At 36.9% G+C, this 11,650-nt stretch overlaps 1 protein-coding gene across 1 annotated transcript; it reads right to left on the bottom strand.

Moving 5' to 3' along the window:
* Positions 1-1,356: 1,356 nt before the first annotated feature.
* On the bottom strand, positions 1,357-10,862 carry LOC134222563 (uncharacterized). The gene is made up of 4 exons (XM_062701722.1): positions 10,833-10,862; positions 2,443-2,592; positions 2,139-2,372; positions 1,357-2,082 (listed from the first exon to the last, which is right to left on the bottom strand). Exons 1-4 carry the CDS (start codon positions 10,860-10,862, stop codon positions 1,522-1,524), a joined length of 975 nt encoding a protein of 324 aa, XP_062557706.1. The 3' UTR covers positions 1,357-1,521.
* Between the last annotated feature and the right edge of the window lie 788 nt (positions 10,863-11,650).

The raw sequence follows: 11,650 nt of genomic DNA, 5'->3' as shown, positions 1-11,650 counted from the left end.
GGTGCCACGAAAAGACTCGAATACGAAAGAAAAAGAACAAACCAAAGTTTGGCGGCAATCGAAGTGAGCGAAAAATGGTTATTACTCTCCAGGCTGTTTTTCTTTCCCGAAAAGCGATTTCTCCCCGAAAATTTTGAAGAGGGAGCATCCTGTGCTCCTGAGATTGAGTGAGATTACGAACCCTGATGAGAACACATAAATCAAAATTTAAACTCATGGGTTTCATTTGAAATCTCCTTTTCATGATATCGCATACTCTCTGTTTCATCGCACCTTAACTATTCAATGCACGTTCTTAATTTTATTGTAAATGATTTTTATAATTTGAATCGAAAAAAGTACGTGTGGTGTCTAAAGACTATCCTTAAATGAAACTGCGTAAAAATATAAATAGCTGCTTTTTTTCAAATATATTCCATATGACTTTCAATCAGCTCTTGTTGAGTCCTACTTTTATCTAAATCTGCTTTACTTTAAACTTCCATTTGCATTAATTGTCCTATTAACGGGATTAGAATACTCGATCTATTGTTCTACTATAGTTAGTGTCTGTTTTGACAATTTTGCTAGAAATTCTAATAAAAACTGTTTTTTTTTTCTTGTCAGATTGTATTTCATCTAAATAGTAGTCGAATATTGCCTCAAGTACTTGAGCGGAAAGTATGGAAAGAATCGTAAAACGAAACACACTAAACCGATATAAAATGGATTAACAAGCTACACTTGAAAAATTCCTCCTATGGATTTGACCTTCTATTCTGGAAGATAGGGAGTGAGAGAGTAAAAGTACATTTATATCACGCACATTTGCTTTAGTCAACTATCAGTTAGCAAGAGTTATGTTTTACCTAAATTCTAGCTTTGAAAAATCGTTGCGGTACGCTTCCGTACGAGTCAGAATCGGGTCAACACCGAACAAATTTAAACCAAAACACAGAAGCCTATAGAGAATGAGATACACTGAAACGAAAGCGCGGCCTCGTTTTCACCCGTTAGCAATTTAAAGCTGGGTGGTGCGGATAGAATCGATTTGGTTGTCAAACTGAAGCCAAAATTTTCTATTGTGCCGGAGCCAAACATTGAAGATTGTGGTTATGTTCGATTTAGATCTTATATTGAGAAGTATTGTTATTATTTGGGGAAATAATAAAAATAAACTTAGTTTGAGTTTTGCATTCTTTGGAATAAATATATTCACATTATTTTTCGGATGGATAATTAGTAGGAATGCAACTAAAAAGCACTCGTTACGAGATTTCACGAGATTCAGCAGCTAATTGGAGCAGGAATGTATGTATACCATCGTAAAGTCATGTAGAGTCTTGCGCATTTGTGCGCCTTCATAGAGCATGGAAAGAGAAATTCGAAGAGCGGGAAATGTTTGACAGCCGAGCAACTGCAAAATAATTTTGCTTATGGGATTGATTTCAAAATATCCCGCTACTCGCTTGAGAGCAGAAAAGCGACTCTATTCGCAGCACCCAGATTTAAAGTATCCTTTTTATCCTAATATCACGTTTATCACTTCTTCTTGCAGTCGCCTTCGTTGCCGTCCCTGCTCTTGGTGGCGATCAGATCCATGTCACTGTTGGGTTCGGTTTCGTCCGAACCCTCGTCATCGTGTTCCGGATCGTCGCCGTTCGATGATGGTCCGTCATCTGGATGACGATGATGCTGATGAAGATGAGCATAGTTGCGCGAGTCTGAACCGCTGGAGGACGTTCGGGATAGAGAGCAACGGCGGGCGGGCTGCTTGGCCGGGACGGCGACAGCTGCCGGCGCATCGGAACACTCCTCGTGCACTTCCGAGCTCAGATCGATGTTGGTTAGGGATCCGTCGTCGCATGGGGCCGATACCGATTGGGAGATCAGGTTCTTCAGGGGTGTGCGAACCCTGCGGCCCTGACTGTGATCAGTTTTGTAGAACTTAAACGGAAGCTTCGACTGGGGCTGCTGGGGAACGTGTTGATGGTAGTGATCCGGCGGATTCATGCCACGGCACGATCCGGTCGAGTGGTTGCCTTTGTACTTTTTGAGTGTGGCCGGAAGACTGGAGGAACCATGCGGGCCGGTTGAGAAGGACTAAAAAAAAAGCAAAATGATATTTCGAAACAAAATTTAGGAATTAAAATCTGTACATCACTATCGGCATCATCTTGCGAAAAAGTACTCTCCATGTTGTGTTTCTTCTTGTTCAATGCCGCAGCCAAACAACCAACGCAGATGTTGTTGTCATCCGGATTACGATCCGATTCCGGACAGTCCCCGGTTGGCAAGCTGTCCCGCTGCACCGATTGTCTGTTGGAATGATGCCGGCTGGAAGACGGTTGATGTTCGTTGTCCGAGTCCGATTCGGAGGAGCTTCGGGATAGCTAAAACGTTGTTTGGATATGATATCCATTAGGAATCACAACAGGCAAAATATTTTAAATAATGCCATACCCGATTCTCGTTGGAGGCCCTGATCTGGGGCAAAGGGCTAACACTATGGCGTCGCTGATAGCCACCGTCAGTACTGCTGTGGTCATCAATCAGGTCTCCTTCCTCCATATCCAAATCCAACTGCAGAATGCTCTCCTGACTGCCGGTGAACTGTTGGTAGAACCCGAAAAGGATTTTGTTTAAATTTCATATTTTGACAAATCAATTTCCTTTTTCATGTATATAATATATTATATGAGGAAAATTGTTATTTTAATAATCAAATAAGTAGGTATTAGTGACATGGACGAGCATATTGACTGCATTGTTGATGATTTTTGTAGAAGTGTTTAGAGGTGAAAAAAGATTTTAAACTACAGAATGAAATGAAATGACGATCAAAAATAGAGGTAATAAACTATAGTTTATAAATAGTTTATTACCTCTATTCGATCAAACTATGAAAGTTGTTTTTCTGTTTCCTAATGCTTAACTAGAAACCATAAGAAAGCAAAATGAGAATCCTAAGGCCAATACAAAATCAATTTTCAATCTCAATACTAGACAACACCCTTACTTTTAATCCCAATTTCAAACTCTACTTTAATTCCAACTTAAATATAAATTTCAGTTTGAATCCCAAACCCGAATCAAAACTAGCATAGATTCGCAAACTTAATTTAAATTTCAGCTCTATCTCGACTGTAATTGCATTATCCGAATGCAAGTCTTAAACAGAGTCCAAATACCAATTCCAATTAGAATTCCAAAACTGATCCCAATCCTGACATCTTTGACAATTGCAATTTTGAAAATCAACACAATCTCGATTTCAATCGTTATCTCATCCATGATCTAAATAATCTAAATGATAAAATCTAATTCACAACTCTTATTTGGAACCATGGCCAAGTCTTTTCAAAGTTTAAATTAAACCTTATTACTAGCTTATTCCCAATTTCAACTTTAATCTAATTTGAATATCTATTCCACTCTCCTATCCAATTCAAATATCAAAACAAATGGATAAAAATCTCGATTTAGTTTCGAAGTTTAAATTGCAAGTTGGACTTAGCAAAAAAACAGGCTAAAAAAAGGTATTACGAGAATTTATTGAATAATACACCACATTCCAAGTTATGGAAATCCATAAATTCCATCTTGGGTAAATCCAAAAATCAATGTAAACCTAGCTTCATTATTAATGGTGAAGATACTACAAACAGTAAACAGATTTGTGAGGCGTTCAATGAACACTTTTCAACTATTGGTTCAAAGCTGGCTGAGAGAATTCCTGCTACAACTGAAAATCCTTTACGTTACATTAACCCGATACCGGAATCGTTGTATATCTACCCGGCTTCAGTTAATGAAGTAATTTTAATAATAAATGAATTAAATATGAACAAAAGTGCTGGCCCAGATTGCGTTCCAACTAAAATAGTAAAAAATAATGTTCTTTCATTTTCAAGAATTCTCACCGACTGTTTCAACAAAATCATCCAAACTGGATTATACCCTGATTGCCTAAAAACCGCAAAAGTAGTGCCTATATTTAAATCTGGAAATTCAAGTGAAATAGATAATTATCGGCCTATTTCAACCCTTCCAGTGTTCAGCAAAATTTTTGAAAAACTTTTAATTACCAGACTTGTAACTTTCCTCGACCAACATAATGTATTGTATAACAAACAATATGGTTTTCGCAATGGATGCAGTACTACAGTAGCTATCACTGAGCTCGTCGACAATATATTAGAAGAAACTGATAACAAACGGTTGATTGGTGCCTTGTTTCTTGATTTGAAAAAGGCATTCGACACTTTAGACCACAATATTTTGCTGAGAAAACTAGAAATGTATGGAGTTAGAGGAATAGCCAATGAAATATTATGCAGTTACCTAAGCAATAGGATGCAATTTGTGTCATTCGATGGTGCAACAAGTTCTCTCAGAGAAATCTGCACAGGAGTTCCCCAAGGTAGTAACATTGGACCGCTACTCTTTCTGATCTACATAAACGATATTTGTAGAATAAATTTAAAAGGCACGCCAAGGTTATTTGCTGACGATACTGCACTATTCTATGCGAATGTAAACCCAGAGCTCATTGTTCGATATATAAATGAGGACTTGCAGTTACTTAAAGCGTATTTTTCATGCAATTTACTTTCGTTAAATTTGAATAAAACCAAATATATGATCTTTCGATCTCCCCGAAAAGCTAGCGCCAATAACACCACCTTTAATGATTTGTAATGATACTATTGAAAGTGTAGAAGTTTTCAAGTATTTGGGCGTTTACCTTGACTGCACGTTATCATGGGATAATCATATCAAGAAAGTATCTGATAAAATTTCTAGTATGTGTGGTATTTTGAAGCGAATTAGCAGTTTCCTTCCACGTAAAGCTTTACTATTGTTTTATTTCGCTCATATCCATTCACATTTAAGTTATTTAATAATTGCATGGGGCAGAGCATGTAAATCTAAGTTGAAGAAACTTCAAACGCTACAAAATCGTTCGCTAAAAGTAATTTATAATTTACCATACTTGTTTTCAACTGTTCGTTTATATACAGAGTTTCCTCATAATGTGTTACCAATATTAGGTTTGTGTGAACAGCAAACCTTGCACATGGTTCACAATATCTTACATAATCCTACTGCACTACATAATATCATTCTTAGTACAGAACCTAGGTCTTATATCACTAGACAGGCTTTTCATCTCACACAACCTCAAAAGTGTATTCTAATTTTGGGCAAAAACGTTTTTCCTTCATCGGACCTGCCAGATTTAATATTCTCCTAGAAATCTTCAGCAAGTAACAAACTGTTCATCTTTCAAAACTAAAGTAAAATCTTATTTAAAACACCAAATTTCAAATTTATTAATCTAATCTTCAGCATGTTTTTGTCTCCTTTTAGTAAACCGTCATCAAACAATTAGATGTTTTTGTTCCTAATTCAAATTTTATTTTATAGTCATATTTATTAATTATTAATAGTAGTAAAAAAATGCTTCTTTAAAAGGATATTCGATCCACTAGAAGCATTTCTAAGATAATTTTTTCTTGTTCGTATTTCTCCTTATTTGTTGTTTATTTACTTATTTATTCTCAGCCACGTAGTAGTTTGTTAAGTATCCTCTTTATTTTTTCATGTGTTGCCAGTGGCTGAGAATTGAGTGTCCATTACCAGGGGGCTCAATTCGAGCTCTTTGGTGTGGGGGAGAGCGGAGGGTCACTCAAAAAAAAAAAAAAAAAAAAAAAATCGGGCGCGTCGGTCACACGTCGTCGTCTATGGTTAGGAAGCCACATCGAAATCTTGCAATCGCAACCCGAAGGAAATTGATTCTTGTCGCAGGTCAAAACCGGTGCCAGTGCGGAATTCGGCGGAAATGATCGGGTGAAACCAATGGGAAATTGAGATATAATGGAGACGTTACGAGAATGTTGTTGGGACGATTTCCACGGCATAGGGAAGGAAATCACCGCAACGGAACGGGAAAATGGAATCAATTGGATGTGACTGTTTTCACTACAATGAAATACAATCGAGACGAGGTTTCAGAATTTCATTTATTTTCAAATTGAAAGTGGTATTCGTTTAACATCACCTGATGTTTCATCCCACCACGATATCCTATGTTAGTTATTTTAACTACAAGAGAATTTGTCCTAAAATTCGTCGAATAAAGCCAATTTTAGTTTAACTTCGTGTTGTTAGTTTCAACCGCCCATTTCAAGATTGTTTCAGTCTTCATATATTTCGCACACGTGTATTAGGCTTAAATTTATGTCGCTGCAACTGCCTTTACTACACTATTCGTCAGTTTCTCTATTCCAACTTTTATGGCAAATGAAGCATAATAATAATGCAAATTAATATCGATGAAAACTACAATTGTAATCTTAGTATTAAGAGTTGAGATTAGAATTTTACAAGCATTCAATATTTCAAATATCAATTAGCACAAAAATGAATTTCGATGAAAATTTCGATACATTTAATTCGAGAGTCTGGAGTGTCGGCATAAGAACGAAACATGAGAGAATGTGATTGCATGAAGCATATGAAAATCCATGTGAATAAACCCCATGAAAAGAAAATTTATCTAGATTCGAGATGGTTGGAATCCTATCAACTTGGATGCGAGTATAACTTGCTTTCAATGTTGAAAGGAATCTGCTATAGAGGTGTTCAATTGACTTTTCCCATCAAAAATTCTTATTTGCTTTATCGATTCTCTAACTTATTCAGGATCAGCTAAACTAAATTTTATAACGTCTGCGACTCTTTTATATAACCAAAAACTCAAAGATGCAGCCCAATCGGGTTGTACGCAAAGGAGACGTTGAACTACGTAGCTATATGTAATGTACAGGTGTTCGACTTTTCTGATCGACGAGACCAAAGCAAGCGTTTTTCGAGCCCAGGGTGAATCTGTTTTCGTTGTTTATCAAATTCTCGGGTACTTATTCAAAAGGACGTATGTGATTTTGTAAACAAAGATTCATACGTCGATTTGTCCAATCTGATAGCACTCCCACGCAAACCAATATCACGAACAGGTAGCCGAAGCCTCCCCCTACCTGTCTGTGGTGATTGTTTGCTTGGGAGAACTATTAGATCTGAGAAATCAACGTTTGAATTTTTGATCACAAAATCACATAAGTCCTTTTGAATAAGTACCCGAGTAATCAAGGTTCAAATAATCGAGGATGAACAACACCCTCAAGCGATCACATATCCAAATTATCAATTAATAAAAACTCGCAAGAGAGTAAGAATCGAATCGTTCGTTATTTGATGATGATGATGATGATAGTGATACTACCATCTATTGTAGCAAGGCACCTGCCGATAGCACTGGCCATATCTGAAAAACGATTTGATCATGATTATGCTATTGTTTGTATTTCATCAGACTCCTGTATGAAGGGCCAAAAATGGGTGGGGTGGTTCCATAAGCAAAGACGCTTATGCAAATCCACGGGATGAATAGAGAATCTCCTTCCAGAAGAAAGTTCGTACATACAATATTATAATCTAGCCCTCGTTTCCCAGATTGACCCAATAGATGGGGAGAAGAGCCGCCCCTTTATCCACGAGTGAGAATCGTTCGTTATTTGGGTCCTAAAATGGATAACCGATATTTGATGTTCTTTCAATGAAGCAATGCAACAATGAAGCTACTTATCCTGAAAGCGTCAGATTTTTTTCGACTCAGCAGATGAAAGTAACATTATTTAATTTGAAATTAAAAAATAAATAGAAAATGCTTCCACGACATTTTCGGTCTTGTTTGACGTACACAATTAATTGATATGAAATGGGTTCAAACGCACTACACCGCAGGGCAGTTGACTCAACTTTTGAAAGCTTATATATGAAATTGACGTATTGATCTGATGGTTCATGTTGCTTTTTCAACGACAAAAGTTGCTCAGCCAAAAAAATTCTAGAAATGTTTTAAACATAAAAAAACATGTTTGTTGACTTAGACTGTTACCAGAACCTTAATAAAATTAATTCATGTCTTCTTGACCGATTATTTACAACCATAAACGAGGTAGAGCTTTAGGACCCAATTGTATCTCGATTCGAAGCATTGGTAAATGCTACTTTTGAACTTATTTCCCTACATAACACCAAAACACAATGCCAAATATCCGATTGAACTTCATTGTTGACATTAAATTGGTATTAGTTAGGTTTACATTAAAATGATAATTTTGTGTTTATTATCAGTCGATTCCAAAATTCAAAAAGTTAACGCCGATGACAACTCGCCTACTTTTTACAGCTGAGAAGCAGAGATGTCCTACACAGTCGGCAAAAAAATCTGCTCTTTTATTTTTCACATTTTGAACAATCAAATGAAATTCATTCAGTGAGTGAGTGCAACTAATAGGGTAAATGATCAAATAGTGGAAGAACTAAGCACACCTCAACACGATTCAATCGTTTATAATTTGAAGACACTTCATTCTACTAACCTTATGGATTATTTCCAAACCCCTTTCACTCCTCTTTGCTGTGAGAATACACCGGTTCCTCCAGGATGTGAATGTTTCACCTAAAATGAGTCCTCCAAATATTGGTAGACTGTTCCAATAGTTGCGGTAATTTTTAATTAGTGTTCCTATAGTTGTGAATCCTATTGTTTTCTCAATGAGCTCGCAACTATAGGAACACTACCACAACTATTGGTGCAAAGGGGATAGAATAATAAAGTAATATAATGATATTTACCAATTTATAAAGAATTTCACGTCTGCAATTTCTTGTTTTGAGTTATGGTATGTCAATAAATCGATCAACGAAGCAGGTTGCTGCATTAAATCCGCAGTTTTTGCGTGCACTACCGCAACTATTGGTACACCCACAACTATCGGACCGTTTACCCTAGATGGATTTTTGAGTTTTCTAAATATCACTTCGATCTGTTAAAATAATACACGCTGGAGTCGGAGCGTGTATTTGGCGTGCACCATTTTGTCAGATTGAAGTGACATTTCGATACGTTGAAGTGTTTATCGGCTATGCAGTCAGATGACCAGCTAAAACGCTATATTAATTCTGATCCGACGTTTCGGTACCTTTATTGGTCATTTTTCAATGGATTAAAATCGCTCAGCGTTTTAATCCATTGAAAAAGGACCAATAAAGGTACCGAAACGTCGGATCAGAATTAATATAGCGTTTTAGCTGGTCATCTGACTGCATAGCCGATAAACACTTCAACGAGTCAATTACAGTCGATAACCACCTCCACGACATTTCGATAACTCAAATATCCATCTATTAGTTGCACTCGCCAAACCAATTTTATTTAAAAGTTATCAAATAATAATTCCAATAATTATCGTATTAACCCTTATGCGGCCAACAAAAAAAACACACGTGGATGGCCGACAGGGTACCCGTGTTCCCATAAATTGATATTCTCATAACTTCAACAATTTTCAACCGATTTGGATAATTTTGACAGTTTTGGAAACAGAAACTCATATACTTTTTGCCCATTGTCAAGATGTACAGCTTATGTCCATGGTTATACAAGAAATCTTTGAAGTAAGGCTTAAGAGTCTACACGCGTAACCAAAGGCCATTCAACCAGTTTCAAATATGCTACAAGCTCTTTGCGCTTCTTAGAATTGAAGGTGTTCACAGTATATGCTTCGTGTAATGCAAAAATCCCTGAAATGAGGTCTTAGTCATCCGAGAAATCTCTGGAGTAAAGCCTAAAGATCTACTCGCGTAACCAAAAGCCTATTATGCAAATTCAAATACGGTACATGCTCTTTGTGGTACTTAGCATAGAATGCGTTCACAGTATATGTTCCGAGTAATCCAAAAAATCTCTGGAGTAAGGCCTTAAGGTCTACACTCGTAACCATGGGTCTATGGACTTGTCTCAAAAGTGGTACATGCTCTTTGCGCATCTTGAAATCAAATGTGAACACTACATATGTTCTGCGCTATCGAAGAAATCTCTCGGATAAGTCCTCTGGCGCCTTCATTGCATATGTTCATGGTTATCCAAGAAAACCCTGGAAAAGGCCTTAAGATCTACACGCGTAATCAAAGATCTTTCAGAATTTTTCAAAAGTGTTACATGCCCTTTGTGGTACATGGAAAAGAGCGCTTTCATTGCATATGTTTATGGTAATCCAAGAAAATCCTGGAAAAGGCCTTAAGATCTACACTCGTAACCAGGGATATTTTAGTTTGCTTCAAAGCTGGTACATGCCCTTTGTTGTACATAGAATAGCACGCCTTTTTTGCATAAGTTCATGGTTATCCAAGAAAACCCTGGAAAAGGCCTTAAGATCTATACGCGTAACCAAAGATCTCTAAAAAATTTTCAAAAGTGTTACATGCCCTTTGTGGTACATAGAATAGATTGCGTCCATTGCATAGGTTCATGGTCATCCAAGAAAACCCTAAAATAGGCCTTTAAATCTGCATGGGTACCCAGAGATCTTTTGGCTTGTTTCAAAAGTGGTGCATGCCCTTTGTAGTACATAGAATAGAATACGTCCATTGCATATGTTTATGGTCTTCCAAGAAAATGCTAGAATAGGCCTCAGGATCTTCACACGTAACCAGATACATTTCGGATTGTTTCAAAAGTGTCATACGCCCTTTGTGTTACATAGAATATATTGCTTTCATTGCATATGTTCATGATTATCCAAGAGAACACTTGAACAATCCTCAAGAACTTCACGCGTAACCAGAGTTTTTTCGGCCTATTTGAATAGTTATTCATGCCCTTTATGGTACATAGAATAGAATGCACCCATTTCAAATGTTCATGGTCATCCAAGAAAACCCTGAAGTAAGGCATTAAGATCTACACCAGAGATATATCAGCCTGTTTTAAATTTGGTACATACCTTTGGGATCCATGAATAAACTGCGTTCATAGCATATGCTAATGGTCATCCTAAAAATTTATGGAGTAAGACTTCTAGGCTTACACGAATATCTAGAGGGTCTTTAAGGTCACTCCTTACGGAATCCAAGTTTCAAAGTGCTCGCGTTTTCGGGGGCACACCACTCGATACGGAAGCAACGCACAACTGTCATTTTTATTATTTCACGCATGCAGCAAAGCTAAATCAACAAAAATGACAGTTGTGCGCCGCCTTCGTACCGATTAGTGTGCCCTCGAAAACGCGAGCACTTTGAAACTTGGATTCCGTGAGGAGTGTCCTTAATCTAATTTTAATATGGTACATGACCTTTTTCCTGTTTTTTCCTCACGTTCTCGACGTGAAGTTGTACCATTCCAATTTATACACATTTTGCATTTCCAAAGAATAGACGACTTCATATTAGTGATATGAATAAAGTTTGTATACTACCTGGAACCAACAACAACAAGACAACAATAACTACTTAGAATGCTAATATTTCAAGATAAGGTTTCACATCTTGTTTATTCTTCAATTACTGCCCAGAGCTAATGACAACAACTTGAACTACTTGAAATGCAAAAATATACCAATAGCCTTCCGTTCGTAAGTTGATCTGCCGATCATTCCTATATGGAGTTCATAGACTACCTAGTACCATGGCAAAAACAAAAACAACTAGGAATGCATACATTCACTCACACCCAAAAAACAAATCTGACAATTATTGTATAAAATCTGGGCATATACAATTCTGTAAGCTTTTTATACAAATATTGTATTAAAATAATACAAAT

Source organism: Armigeres subalbatus, chromosome 3 (assembly GCF_024139115.2).
Source record: "Armigeres subalbatus isolate Guangzhou_Male chromosome 3, GZ_Asu_2, whole genome shotgun sequence".
Lineage (NCBI taxonomy): Eukaryota > Metazoa > Arthropoda > Insecta > Diptera > Culicidae > Armigeres > Armigeres subalbatus.
This window is presented reverse-complemented; position numbering and strand designations above follow the sequence as displayed.

Bases quoted from the DNA above. Each gene is read 5' to 3' on its own strand.
- LOC134222563 (XM_062701722.1), bottom strand. From the start codon at position 10,862: ATGAACGCAGTTTATTCATGGATCCCAAAG. The intron at 2,373-2,442 runs GTATGGCATTAT...ACAACGTTTTAG, and splicing joins GGGCCTCCAACGAGAATCGG to CTATCCCGAAGCTCCTCCGA. The intron at 2,083-2,138 runs GTACAGATTTTA...CTTTTTTTTTAG, and splicing joins AAGATGATGCCGATAGTGAT to TCCTTCTCAACCGGCCCGCA.